General features: G+C 39.2%; 1 protein-coding gene across 8 annotated transcripts in view; it reads left to right on the top strand.

Moving 5' to 3' along the window:
• The window catches only part of LOC6502768 (transcription factor SOX-6), a 437,528-nt gene that overhangs the window by 161,217 nt on the left and 261,233 nt on the right, over nucleotides 1-15,078 (top strand). For 3 of the 8 annotated variants that reach the window (XM_044717619.1, XM_044717618.1, XM_014904081.3), the window contains exon 2: nucleotides 11,358-11,844. In XM_044717619.1, the coding sequence (XP_044573554.1) occupies nucleotides 11,787-11,844 (58 nt within the window). In that variant the 5' untranslated portion in view covers nucleotides 11,358-11,786. Of the gene's footprint in view, nucleotides 1-11,357; nucleotides 11,845-12,138; nucleotides 13,044-15,078 lie in introns of all 8 variants that reach the window. The other 5 variants (XM_044717621.1, XM_044717625.1, XM_044717620.1 and 2 more) reach the window with 3 other exon arrangements.

Genomic DNA, 15,078 nt, shown 5'->3' with positions numbered 1-15,078 from the left:
CAAGACGGGGGAGCGTCTTTGTCTTGAGCGGCGCTAATTTCGACTTTGCAGTCAATAATGAAACTTTACTACCTTCTGCAGATTTGCAACGGATATAGACGCAGGCTCCATAGGCTCTCATCGATGCGTCAGAGAAGGCATGAATTTCAATTGGTGATATTGGCTCACTCATCACAAATCTCGGTATTGAGATATCTTCTAACTGTGACAAGGCAAGCTGAATTCTGTTCAATGCGGTTTCCAAGTGCAGTGGAATGGACTCATCCCAATCTAGCTTATTAAGCCAAAGTTCCTGTAACAGGATCTTTCCTTTAATAAGGATCGGGCTTAATAAGCCAACGGGGTCGAAAAGCTTAAAAGTCAGACCCAATAACTTCAGCAGCTCGAGGGAATGTATTTTTTGCGGATTCACTCATCCTCTTCAAACACCTTATGGCCAGGAATGGGGCTGGTGCAGTGCCATAAGTAACGGTGTTGAGCTTGAACAATTTCAAGGACTCAGACGGGTCTTTTCTCCACACTATCAACTGGTATCGTCGATCTGCTTCATTTACCATCACTTGACGATACATCTTTTTTATGTCGGCTACCAGAGTGAATTTGTTTAGCCGAAATATAAGAGTTGAGTAAAGCTCTTCCTGAATTGTTGGACCCACCATCAACAACTCATTTAAACACTTCTGTGTGGATGTCTTGCGGAACGCGTCATAAACGACTCGGGTTTGGTCGTTGTACTTTGAGGCCGTAAGACACACTGGTGGGGAATAACGTAGTGTGGAGAAGCAAGAACGCCATTGCTTGCAAGGGACATATGGCCCAGGGATTCGTATTCTTCCATAAATTCCAAATACATTTTCTTTAAGTTCGGATCTCGAGATAATCTTCTCGAGCGACAGGAATCGGCGTTTGGCTATCTCGAATGAATTGCCCAAAACGCTTGGATTCCACTTAAATGGAAGTTTAACTTCAAATCGACCTGAAGGCAGTATTCTTGTAGTCTTCCGATAATGTTCCTCACATAGCTCTTGTTCTGGCGACAACATCTTTTTAGAAGATGGAACTTCTTCCAAAGACCAGAATTTTTTCAAGGTTTTGTCTATTGACTCTAATATTTCTTCTTGGCATTTTAGACTAGAGACCGGCTGTTGAGGAGTTGAGAAATTTGCCAGATATTTTCCCGATACTATCCACCCAAGGAGAGTTTTTTGAAGGATGGGATGGTTCGGACCTTGCTTTATTTGGCCAACGGACAACTGTTCGAAAAATGACTCAGCTCCAATTAGCATATCTCCGCTGAGGTTTGTAAAAATATGGGTCTGCTAATGGCAAGTTGTTTGGTAGGGTCCAATCTTTCACGCTGACTGACTGGTCAGGGTGATAGCCTGAAATGTTTTTTAAAATCCAAAAGTCGAACGGAAACTCGCTACCATTGATTCTCAACTTCACCACGGTGTGTATCTTTTTCTTAACTTGTGAATTAGTTTGACCAATTCCAAGCAAGTTTATGCACGATTCCTCCCTATGAATCTGTAAGCGTTGAGCAAGATCTTCTGTAATAAAATTCATTTGTGACCCTGAGTCAAGTAATGCTCGGGCCAAGATGTGCTCACCATTTTTTGTGCGAACGCTTACGATCGACGTTGCTAACAAAACCCTTTCTACAGACGACGCATGCAAAGCATGTGAAGTAGAGTTATTTTCTGTCACTGTAAATCGGTGCAGAAGTTTATGGTGCAATCTTGCACAGATTTGACACTTGGTCGATTTGCACTTCGCTACTGTGTGACCTTTTCGCAGACAATTCCCGCAGGGAGGCTGACTTAACAAACTCAAACCATTGCATTACAGCAAGGCGAGCGAACGGACTGCACTGGGCCAAAAAATGGTTGTTAGCGTTACAATAACTACAAGCTGGTTTGGCGTTGGTAGAAGAACAAGCCAACGAAGTTCTATTCAGTTGCTTGCTGAACCCAGTTTTTTCTTGTTTTGGGTTGCCAGTCTCTTCAGCGGACAGATACCGGTATCTACGATTTAGTATTTTTTCGAAATCGGACCACAGCGGCAATTCCTCATAATCCAGTGACTCTTCCCATTTTTGCTTGGTCACTGGATCCACTCTACTCAAAACTAAATGGATAATCATTGAGTTTGCAATTTTAGTATCATCTCTTATGGATAATAGTGATCCATAAATTGATGACACAGTGTCGATGAGACCCCTTAAAGACGCAGACGGCTGGGAAATTTTCGGAAGGCTGAACAGTTGACGTATTTGGTTCGCAAAAATGAGACATTCGTTATCATAAACTCTTTTTAGACTAGCGATTACTCTCGGTGACTTGGAATGCCTTGATAGTTCCTAAGGCTTCACCAGAGAGGCAAGAAATTAAGTGATTAAATTTCTCAATAACAGGAATGTTTACATCTTTGTCAACTAATATCTCGAAAAGGCTAATGAAATTTTTGAAATCCGAATAATTTCCACTGAATTTTGGCAATGCCAAACTGGGAAGTCGACCTCGAGTTGGGGCTGTAGAAATTGCAGTAGCTGGACGGGAGTCTTCAGCTGAATTAAAGGCATTACATAAGGACATGATCCTTGCCTTGGTAGTTATTCCTAATTCTTCCAACTCGGCTCCGAAATCATCCAATTCATCTATTTGCTCGATCTGGTCTTGCAACTCATTTTTTTTAGAAATTGCCTCATCTAAAACCTGAAGCCTGCACTCTAGCTCGGTTTTATTTAGAGGAAGTGATCCATCTTCCAAACGTTCCTCCAACCGGCGAATGCTTTTAACTTTGACATTTAATCTTCTTTTTAAGTCAATAAGAGTCGTGGAATTGAGTTTTTGTTTAGAACTTTCCATTATAAATAATATATTTTTTCAATAAAAAAAACGAAAACAATGCAAATTTAAGATTTAATATTTTATTTAAATTTTGTTAAATAAATTTTATTAAAGATTTTTCTTGTTGTTGAATTAAATTAAATAAATTTTAATTTGGTATCAAGAAAATGCGAAAACGAAAATAGTTAATTAATCTTTAAATATAATAAATAATTTAAATATAATAAATAATTTATTAAATTTAACCAAAAAAATCTAAATTGATTAATTAATTGATAAACGAATTATTTGATAGTCGAGGCACAGAGTATCCAAAAAAATAGTTGTTCGCCAATGACACCGAAACAAATATGCACAACCAAATTGTAGGGGAGCGCGTCACTTGGCGTTCCGTTAAACTATACGCGCCAAAGAGTGCAAATACATACATACGTACAGCAGCGGATAACGGTGGGAAACGAAAACGAGAATATTATCGCTGCATCTATTTGTATGTATACCAAATATATATGCACCTTTATTTTATCTGTAATAAATAAAATAATTTTTGGCTGCACTTTAGTATTTATTTGGAAGATTTGTACAATCGAGAACGAGGTGTAGGGGGCGACAGTGATTGCTAATAATATATATATATTCTGTTTTATTTTGTCCACAGGCAGTACATGTAGGTTAGCACATATATTTATAATTACATTTTTAGAACTTTTATATATGTTGTTATTTATTTTTGCTCTACTATTTTTTCTACGTACGTATGCGCCAAGAATTGAAAGGAGGGTGCAATATTCCAGCACAAGGCGGATTTTAATTTGTCTTATCTCAACATTCAATTTTTTGCACAAATACCTGGGGTTCTGCTTTCGGATCTTTTAATCCTGCGGCCACTTTCCTTTGACAATCGATGCAGGTGCAGTGCATGGGGACGACAAATCCTTCCAATAGCAGCTCGATTGGAGAAGTTTGTTTCGCGACGCGGAGAATTCTTTAATTTGTATTTTTTTTTTGAATTCACCACCACAACCGTCGCGAGCAACTCTTTTTTTTTTGAATATATGTATGTTATATATTGCTTATATATGTATATTGTGTCACTGTCACTGTTTTTGTTGCTTTTTTATTTTATTATATTAACTACAGTCCACCCGGGGGCGCCAAAATGTTCACTGAGATTAGTTTATCTCGTCGCGAAAAACCGAAAGACAAAAAGGTGGCTGTAAAATTTAAATATAGCAACTACGAGAAATACGTGCACTCGGTTCAACTTTATAAATTCAATTATATTTCTATCAAAAGGACTTAAGCCTAGCTTATCTATTGCGGCGAAGCGGGGTGAATTCACGAGAGAGCGCAAGTGAGCTTTTCTTGCGCTCCCGCTCCGCCCTATACTAACTTATACTAGACTTCAATAAAATTCAAACTTAATCTTCTACATTAATTCTACAGAAGCCTCTTTTGATCTGTGAAGTGAGAGCACTTTATTGGATAACGCAACTCTACGTCGATTCTTTGGGCTCTACCCGTATTTGGGTAATAAAATACCACCTCCACGTAGCTCCCTACGTACAAGAGAATATCACAGCTTCCGCTCAGGCGCTGTGCCAAGAAGGACACTATCCATTTTGACTTCAGAATAGTCACGGATTGGTGGCCCCGGATAGAAAAGGGCATACATAGCTGTTTAAAATAAATTATTAAGCGACCAATGCCAAAGGTGTTACAGTTTTATCCACCAAGTTCACGGACATGGTTTTCTCACTGTTCGGAGGCGAGGACTATTCCTTCCTCTTCCCCAAGCCACGGCAATCACTCCTGATCAGTGACCAGACCGCTCGAAGGAGGCTTTTGGACAAGGCGGAGTTGAAGTAGTGGTACCAGAAAAATCTTCTGGTCAGTTTCGTACAACTAAAGCGGGCCGAAAATATTGCACCCCATATCATACACCTATTAGCTCGATACTGATTTACGCACTACACCTGACACATCTCGGCATCCACAAATTAATGCATTCGTCGACGACTGAATACGGCCCTCGCTAGAACATTCAACCTATCATCCCAATCGCTCGTGAAAAGCATTTGATTAAAGTCCGCTCCTTCTTGAGCGTGTAGCTTACCGCTCTACGTCGTATCTCCAATTCTAGGTGATCTGCTCCAAAAGCATTGCTCCAAAAGCAAGCAAAAGCTTCTTGTAACTTTCAAGACTGCCTCGCTCCATCCAGGTAATCCGCTTGTTGTGCAAGCAACAAAAAGACCACCATATATGGTGCGGACAGCTTTTCTCAGGCTCAGGCCCCATTCAACCAGTTCTTCTGATTGCGCGAGCTTCCACTGAACCACAGATTGTGCCCTGCGGGCAACCAGGAGCCTCATCCACTCATGCGGAACGCCGTCTCGAAAAATAACTCTTTTAAAGATCTACGTCCCAGGTAATCAAAAGTCACCCAAAATCCCGGAACAGAGTTCTTACTTAACGCTTCTCCATGCGTTGTCCAACCACTTCCCCTCCTTGATGCCAAACTGCCTTACTGATCTGGCTCACACTCTCCAGCAGTGGTTACACCTGTACTCTTTTTGGAACTTTTTCATAAGCAGCAACGAAGTTGATGCCTCGAAAAGGATCACTCCGAACCCTATCGGGTGACTTTAAGAGCATACTCACCATTGGGCATTTCCATACACTCGGAAAACTTGGAAATAATTTACATAAATAGTATAGGAATGGACTTCCAGACACTTAAAAAATGTTTACCAGCAATCAAATCCAAACATGGAGCTTTCCCAGAGCGAATCTTTGTGAACGAAATCGGATTTTGTTGGCGAACGAAAATTCGCATGCAGAGACGTGGGATGGCTCAGTACAATCTCAATCGGATTGAGATCACTCATGCAATGACCCCCCAATAAAATTCACACACTCTCATCGCTGCATCATTCACAAGATTATTGGCGATCATACTCCTCCCCATCTGACCATAGACCAACAATTGAAGGACGCGTTCGCGTCAATGCCAAGAATGAAAGAATTGTTACTAACCGAAGAAGCACCGCATTCATGTATAGATCAATAGACCCGGAAAATTTGTAATAAATAGTACTACAAAAAACCATACAAAATTTTGTAATACAAAAAACAACCACCCAAAGTCCTCTCTAACCCCAACTTTTTGCAGCTAACATCTTTTATCACGGATGGGTTTCGGAATGGCTTACAAACAGACGCCGTTTACACTGACTTCAGTAACGCATTTGACTCTACTACCCATTCGCTTCGTATAAGTAAACTCAGTCTTTTGAGATTCCCAACTGATCTTATTATCTGGATTTCGAGCTACTTATCTGGAAGAACCCAAATTGTCTTCTTTAAAGATGTTACCTCGCGTTTAGTCCGCGCCACATCTGGGGTGCCCAAAGGAAGCCATCTTGGACCCTTACTTTTTACACTATATATATTAACGACTTGCCCCTTGCCTTAACTGATTCATTTGCCTTATGTACGCTGATGACCTTAAGCTTTCAGATTCCTTAAGATTCACTACTGCCCCATCTAGACTTCAATCCGATTTAGATAAGTTTCAAAATTGGTGTTTAGCAAATAACCTAAAGCTTAATGGATCGAAATGTAAACTCATGTAATTTGATAGATCTAGCCCTCACCAGGCTTCTCCATGGTTTAGAACGATAAACTTAGGTTAACGATCTGGGTGTCTTATAAGATTTGAAACTTAATTTTACCGACCATGTATCAACCATGGTTGGCAAAACAATGGGTGTGCTTGGTTTTATAAAATGACGGTTGTTAGCGTCAACACAACAACAGAGACTAACGAATAATTTACGGGCGGTACAAATACTTGCCAACACAAATACTTCAAAAATGTCATCTCTAATCGTCACAGTCGCAGAAGAAAAAAAAACTAACGAACAAGATTTTTTTAAGCTCGTGTAATTTGATTAAATTTGATTATTAGACATTGTTTTTTTTTTTAAATTGACACATTCTGGGCTGCCACATTCTTTAAAAAATCTTACTAAAACTCTCCGTGTGTGATTTTTTGTTGCCGCATACGTATCTATCGCTTGCCGCTGCATTATCGGACCACATACATACAGACGTCGAAATACAGCGAGTAGTCAACGATAAAAAACGAAGTATACCTACAAAACATATAAAACTTGCTGCGTAATAAACGCGAACAAAATTCACGCTCTGTTCTGTCTTGTCTAATAAGGCTGAAAACAGGCATAGCAACAACAGAGATATAAATAATAATCATGATATCCCGTGAATACAACCAAACAGAATGCAGTGTATGCAAAAAGAGTATTACCGGCAAAGACATTATATGGGTGCATTGCGAAATTTGCATGACGTGGTACCACTTTGGCTGCGTTCGAGACGAAAACACCCAGAATTCAAAAGGATGGAAATGCATCTCCTGCAGTAAACAGCCACCTGACGCAACCTCGCTGACTGACGCCCACACAGCCCAAGGAGCCATTTCGCAAGACCCAACCAACATTGCTCCAACAGCCGGACGCTCAACCGGTGCTGTGAAAAACTGGACAAGGAACTGCCGATTTCTTTACAAGCTGAATATATTTGAACAACGAACATATTTTGGTACAAATTAATACTCTAATGCTACAAATGCTAGAGGAAAAGCGACAGGCCGATCAAGGCTACATCAACCAAAAGTACAATATACTAGCTCAGCAAGGTGGAGCCGCACTAATCACATCATCCATCGTGCCTACAAATGCCCAGCTGTCAGGACAAGACAAATTCGGACGTCCCGAGCAGATACTAGACAGATTAATTAAAAAGGCGAGAAAAAGCTCTATCAATAAGGAACGACTGGATACTCTCATAGATGCGTTAGCAGTATGAAATATTTGTGCCACCATGGAGGCTTGCCACCTTAATGACCACCTAAACAACCCCTAGCTATTGAGAGAGTTAGTAGATAAACTGCCCAGCCATTAAAAACTGACTTGGGCTATGCACCCAAAAGACTCAAGCGCTGCATTGATTAAGTCGTTCAGCGACTGGATCTTCCAAAAGCTCTGGATTTTCCAAAAGCTCTTCCAAAAGCTCCCTTATGAAAAGAAACAAATGGCTACGGAATACAAGCTTTGCAGCAAACTTCAAATGCTTGAAGATCCATGGTCGCAGGTAAGCTGTGTGGGATCGGCGAATGCGAATCAAGAAACCACCCTCTGCTGCACAAAGGATTCGTACGAATCCTAACATTGTCTCCTCTCATCGAACTAATTTACCCAGAGGGCAACAATATTTTCGTATTGTTCCGATTTACACTCATAACTCCTATATTGATACATTTGCATTTCTAAATGAAGGGTCATCGGTCACACTTATAGACGAAAAACTCTTCAAAAGGATAAACATCCAAGGTACTCCGTGGACGAACATGCAGTGGACGAACCAAACGACAGGAAGGAAGAACGAATCCGTTTGCTTTAACATAAAAGTCTCTAGCATAGATACCAATAGAATATATTGGTTAAAAAACATACACACAATAAAAAATTTAGGATTACCGAAGCAAAAGCTGGACATCAAGGAGTTAACCATAAATACACCTGCAACGATTACCGATTGCATCATATACTGATGCAGGACCAATGTTGCTGATTGGAACAGAAAATTGGAAGTTAGCCGTTCCCCGGAAAATAAAAGAAGGAAGGTGGAATGATCCCATCGCATCCAAGTGCATGCTAGGCAGGGGTGTACAGGGATCTGAAAAAGACAATAAACATTTATCTATGCAACACTGTCAATGCAACTGGACTGAAATTGATAATGCCATTAAAGAAATCTTCAACGTAGAATCCGTCATTCCAAGGACTCTTCGCTCTAAAGATGATGAAGAAGCTTTCAAAATCTAATCATCTAAATCTCATGGCGCCTCCTTAAATGTCTTAATGCTTACTGGTCCGGATCTTTTACATCCACTGTCCGACGTTTTGATGGCATTCAGAGTCGGCAAGATAGCGGTCTGCGGAGATATAGCAGAAATGTTACATCAGATAAGGATAAAGGAAAGTGACATCCATGTACAGCGTTTCCTGTGGATCGACAAGCAAACGCAAAGCCCAAAGGAATACGTAATGAGAGCAATGATGTTTGGAATACATATCTTGTAAAGCTCATTACGTCAGGGACAAAAATACGGAGGACTACAAGATGCAGTATCAAAGAGCCTATGAAGCCATTACCCAAGCTGATTATGTCGACGATTATATAGACAGTCTAAACGACGAAGAGGAAGCTATTAAAGTATTTAAGGCGGTCAAACATTCAGCTAGGGGTTTCCGCATCAGAAACTAGACCAATTCACCCGAAGTCTTAAACGTGAACCACAACGACGCCTACAAAGGACTTAGGAGTCGCTGAGAAAGTCTTGGATATGTTTTGGGATCCAACGAGTGATTCATTTAAATATGTTTTCGGATTCGCAAAGCTAAAAAGGAACGTACTAAGTGAGACGGCAAGTCCCACTAAAAGGGAAGCTCTGCAGGTTCTGATGTCAATTTATAACCCCTTAAGATTTTTGTTTTGTGTTAAACTATTGGACTTAAAATTCTTCTACAAGATACATGGCGATCAGGGGCTGGATAGGACGACGAATTACCGGAACCTTTACAGAGTTGCTGGACAAAATGGCTGAAAATACTATCACAAGCTAAGTCCGTACATATTCCACGACATTACTCACCATTGTTGCATATCGCCGATAGCGTCGAACTACATACCTTTGTCGATGCGAGCGAATATGAATATGCAGTTGTGTGCTACCTTCGCGTGATCAAAGGATCTGTCATCACGACAAATATAGTCATTGCCAAAAATAAAGTCGCTCCCTTAAAACCGCTCTCGATACCACGAATGAACTGCTTGCCGCAGTCGCCGGCGTCCGCCTGGCTCATAAAACACAATTCACACGGAACTTGAACATTGGCGAACACCCTTTTGGACAGACTCCAAGACCGTCCTGTCCTGGGTTACAATGGATCCCCGGAAGTTCCATGCTTTCGTGATGCATAGAATTGGTGAGATTATGGAAACAACGAGCGATGCACAGTGGCGCTGGATTTTTACACATGAAAACGTCGCGGATATGGCTTCGAAAGTTATCGCCAAACCAAACGTGGGGCAGTAGACCAGCGGACCGGCATTCCTGAAAAGGCCCAAAGACCAGTGGCCAAATCATCAACCAGAGTATACAGTCCAGTTTATCTTAAACTAAACATTGAAACGTTCTCAAACTGAATCGTCTTTATCGTGCCACAGCAACGTTCATCATGTATGATGAAAAGAACCTACTTTATAAAGTAGCCCAAAGAGAAGCATTCAAGGACGAATTTGATTCTCTAAAAAAAAAACAACAACATCCAAAGGACCAGCGCGCTTATAAACATCTACCTAGACGAAACAACAACATCTACCTAGACGATATAAACCCGAACGATGACCAAATAGTACTATCTAAACGTCACCCGGTTGCACATCTCCTCGTCAAGCTCTTTCACGAGAGCAACCACCATTTGCTGCATTAGAGAACTATAAACTTAATGAGGAGTCAGTTCTTTATACCCCAGTTACGCGTGGTATACAAGTCCGTTCGAAAAGAGTGCCAGAAACTAATTATAAAAAAAAATTTAATAATTTATTTCGAGTTTTCTTTTAAATCAAACTTTGGACGAGAATTCCAAAGATATGGTAACTGCTAGATGTCATTTTTTTATTTTAGTTTGTACACATACATTTTAAAAATTATATGTAGTAAAAATAACACAGCCACACAAAAAAAATATTTTTTCGGGTCTGGAGGTCAGACCTTGCTTACTATATGTTTTCGGGGTCGTTGAATCCGAATCCGAGGTCCAAAAAAACCCCAGCACGTCAGGGTTCTGACATAACCTCAAAAAAGCTAATACAAAATTATATTCGAATCCGTGTGTCAGACCATGTTTACCATATTTTTTTGGGGTCGCTGAATCCGAATCCGTTGTCTAAAAAACTCCAGCATGTCAGGTTGTTAACGTAACCTTTAAAAAATCCGGTTTTTTGAACGACGGATTCGGATTCAGTGACTCCAAAAACATATGGTAAACTTGATCTGAGCCCAGAACTCGGAAAATAAAAATTTTATCAAATTTTTGAGGTTATTTCGTAACCCTGACATTCTGGAGTTTTTTAGACCTCGGATTCGGATTCAGCGACCCTGAAAACATATAATAAACATGTTCTGACCCACGGACTCGAATATAATACTGTATGAGGTTTTTTGAGGTTATGTCAGAACCCTGAAGAGCTGGGGTTTTTTGGACCTCGGTAACCCCATATACATATAGTAAACATGGTCTGACCTCCAGACCCGAAAAAATATTTTTTTTTTTGTGTGGCTGTGTAATTATGACCAACGCAATTACACGGCCTACATAATTCAATGTATGCTAAAATTTAATCAATTTCTTCTCTTAGGTGTACCGCGGAAATTGTGGGTGCTGGAATCTATGTATGTTCTAGACTGGTTCAAGGGAGCCTAAAAGTTATAGAGCCACTATATGACAATATCTTGAAAAATATATATGTTGACCCGATCATTTCTATGGGATCTATATGATATAGTTGTTCGATCTGAATGCATGATCTGCCAGCAGGCAATTTTGTGTTTTATGCAACATCTCAACTCTGTAGCTTTTATAGTTTCCGGGTTTAATGCATAGAAACAGACAGAAGACCAACATGATAATAGATTATGTTACCTGTATAGGATGAGAGATGATTTCTTCAATGAAATGCAAACATCTGGACAAAATCAAAATGCTCTGCAAGTACACATATGAATAGATGGGACTTTTAGAGAAGTTATACACAGTCATATAGAGCTCGGAAAAAATCGCAATAAATATGCACACCTGTATAAAGGGAAATATCGAAGTGAAGAAAGCCATCAAAGTTATATCAGGTATGTCAAATTTTAAAAAAAATCGGTTAACTGTTCCATAAAATCTGTCAACTAGCCAAAAAAATTCGCAAACTATTTTACTCATTAAACATTTTGATACTTTTAGAAAATTTAACTTACCACTACATATGAATTACCTCTCAAAATCCTAAACAATTTTAATGTTTAAAATGTCCTCATTATTCATATAAAAATACAAATAAAAGGATATTTTTAAAAGAAAAACGATGTTTATTGTTTCCTTGTGATAGCAATGTATCGTAATCGTATATTCCAATATCTAAATATTTTCAGTATGAACATGAGGAACTCAGTTAATGCTTACAAGAACGCCAACAAAACGTAAATCACTTCACAAAATAAATGGATACAACTATGTATATACAACTTTTTCATAATAAGATTTATTGCGATGCTTTAGAAAAAAAAGAAAAAAAGCGAGTGTCTTTAAGAGCTCCAACTTTAAAAAAAAGCAGGTAAAAAAACATTAAAAAATCAACGTTTGTTTCAATAGTCCAGATTTAAAGGAACACATTTTAATATAATTCCAAATATGATTTTCGAAAGTGATACCGAACCCACTGATATGGATACGAATATCAGGTGTTCAATTTCAAATGAAGGTTTGAACGTATCGAAAACCAATAACAGCAATCAAGTAAGTGCTCAGAAAAAGTGCTCAGTGCAAAAAAAAAATTAAACAAGAAAAAGTTTATTTTGTTTCTTTTAGCCTACAACATACGTATTATCTAGTTCTTCATTCAATGATTCAAAAATAGTCAAAAACCTAAAAACAAAAATATTGAACAGTAAAAAAATTGAATCAAAAGAAGATTCTGACATTTTCTTGACCAAAAATGATTTTACTGTTTACTGAATAATTTTCAATACTGAATGCTGTAACAAAAAATAACCAAAGGACATTTCCGGACTATCAGGGAAAAAAAAATAGCATTTAATAATTTTGATATTCGAAAGCCAGTCAGTGTTATTTATCAATGGTCTTGGATAAAATATAAAATCCCAATCTAACCAGAAAAAAATACAAGATGCAGATAGCCTTAAATCCTCTCTTGTTCATCAATTAGAAAGGAAATTATTAGATAGTATTATACAGCCAGAAGATGGGTCCGAATGTACCTCGATATTCGGAAGATCATTAAATAATTCCGATATTGGAGTAATAAGCTTAAAAAAAGGTATGTAGTTATCGTTTTATTATCCTTCCTACGCCCCTAATAGTTTTTAATAATAATTCATAAAAAGGTAGCAGTTTATATTTTAATTATTATTAGGGGTTCAATTAAACCCTATCATCTCCAGCCGCAGAAATTATTTCCGGTATAAACAAGTAGATGAAGTTTAGCAAGAGAAGCTTCGAACAATGCACTTATCTATCATTACATGGACAAGAGTCTAGGCGGGGGTAACAAACGCAAATAAAATGTGAGCTAGTGTGCAACAGCTCTGCGAAAGCTTCCCAAAGCCTATGCGCTACAAATACCAGCAAGGCACATGCAAAACTGGGAGAAATAAACAAAAAGCGAAAATGCTGATAAACCAACAGCTGCTCATCCATTGCAGAGTCTTTTAGATTATTCTAAGCAGTTTCGTATTTGGCGACTTGGCCCAACATTCTCTCCCCGTTAAAGGCTGGGCTTTCAACAGTGTGCTTGAGAGGCTGCTGACCCAGCTTTGGCACATCTCGCTTTGTCGTTCTCCCAGCTGTTTATACAACGGCTACACGGATCACTAGGTCACGTCCAAGAATCAGCTGGGGGAAGATTATCATCTTTCATCAGGTCTACGTCTCCAATAGACACTACACTGCCAGGGGTACGCCACTCCTTCCAAAGCGCCCAGAATACTTGTAGCAAGAAGGAGACTCACTAGCACCCATCCAGATGGTTAGAGGACACTAAGATCTGGTTCGATAAAGTTGAAGGAGGGACGCCGTTTAAAAAATGAGCCGGGGTTGCTAACTAATCTGGGTCAGCAGGATTTTCTGAAATCGATATAAGAGGACTGGAATTGACGAATTAGGCTATGTGGTATAACAAAGTCCTCAATTCCTCGAAACAAAGAATTACAGGATAAGAAACCGATACAGGTGGTACTCTGTAGGCTCTGTAGGTTTGATTGTTGCCGTTTTGGCCACAATAGTGATAGGCCAATAATCATTGGAGGCACGAAGAAATTAGAGCCTTGGGACCAAAGCTGAGAATTCAATAGCTCAATGGAAAGAGTACCTCTGGAAAGTAGATCGACTGAGTTGAATGCAGTGTTAGCTCCTGTATGGAAGGGACGCGCTTAAAATCAAACACGTTAAATAGAGCATTTTCGTTTTCGCGCGGTTCCCGCTGCATACGTACACCACACCTCCCGCCCAACCGACCGAGGAACGCTGCCGCACAACGTACAGTCCAATCGATGGATAGATCTGAGATAGTAAGGGTAGTAAGTATCACGAGGAAGAATGTTGCAAAGATAAAGCGTTAAGATTAAAAGGTTTTACGTTAAACGTAGAGCATGCTGATAAGATATGATAGAGACCATTTTAGTCCGAATATACACCCTAAACACCCCAACGACAATAGCTAAGCAATAGAGGACAAAAGTTTCTAGACCTTTTTTTTTGTCTTTTTGCCTTCTACTACGAACTTTAAAATTTAACCGTGTTCCATCAATGAGATTATATAGAAACACGACATTAATGAGATTATATAAAACTACGGTTTGTTAGTGATGGTAAGTTGATTAATAAAAGTCTACTATGGTAAGAGAGAAGATGAAGATTTGCATCCCAATCAAGTCCCCTAAGGGCGAAAGTCAGAAAGTTTTTTTGTACAGATTCTAGATGATCTCGGTGTATTGAGGAATCCAGACACACGATCCATACTCAAGAATCGAACAGAATGATGTAAATTAAGTTTTTGTTATGTACGGGTCATTAAATTCTTTTGACCGTCTTTTCATAAAACCAAGCACACCCATTGTTTTTTTAACCATTTAACCATTAACCATTTTCGGACACCCAAATCGTTAACCTGAGTTAATCGTTCTAAGGCGTTCCCATAGAGAAAGTACATAGCCTGGTGAGGACTAGATTGGTAAAAAGACATGAGCTTACATTTCGATCCATTAAACTTTAGGTTATTTGCGAAACACAAATTTTGAAATTTATCTAAATCGGATTGAAGTCTAGATGGGGCACTAGTGAATCTATACTGAAGA

Source organism: Drosophila ananassae (genome assembly GCF_017639315.1).
Source record: "Drosophila ananassae strain 14024-0371.13 chromosome 4 unlocalized genomic scaffold, ASM1763931v2 tig00000054, whole genome shotgun sequence".
NCBI classification, from domain to species: domain Eukaryota; kingdom Metazoa; phylum Arthropoda; class Insecta; order Diptera; family Drosophilidae; genus Drosophila; species Drosophila ananassae.
The sequence above is the reverse complement of the archived record's forward strand: the minus strand, read 5'-3'. Positions and strand labels throughout refer to the sequence as shown.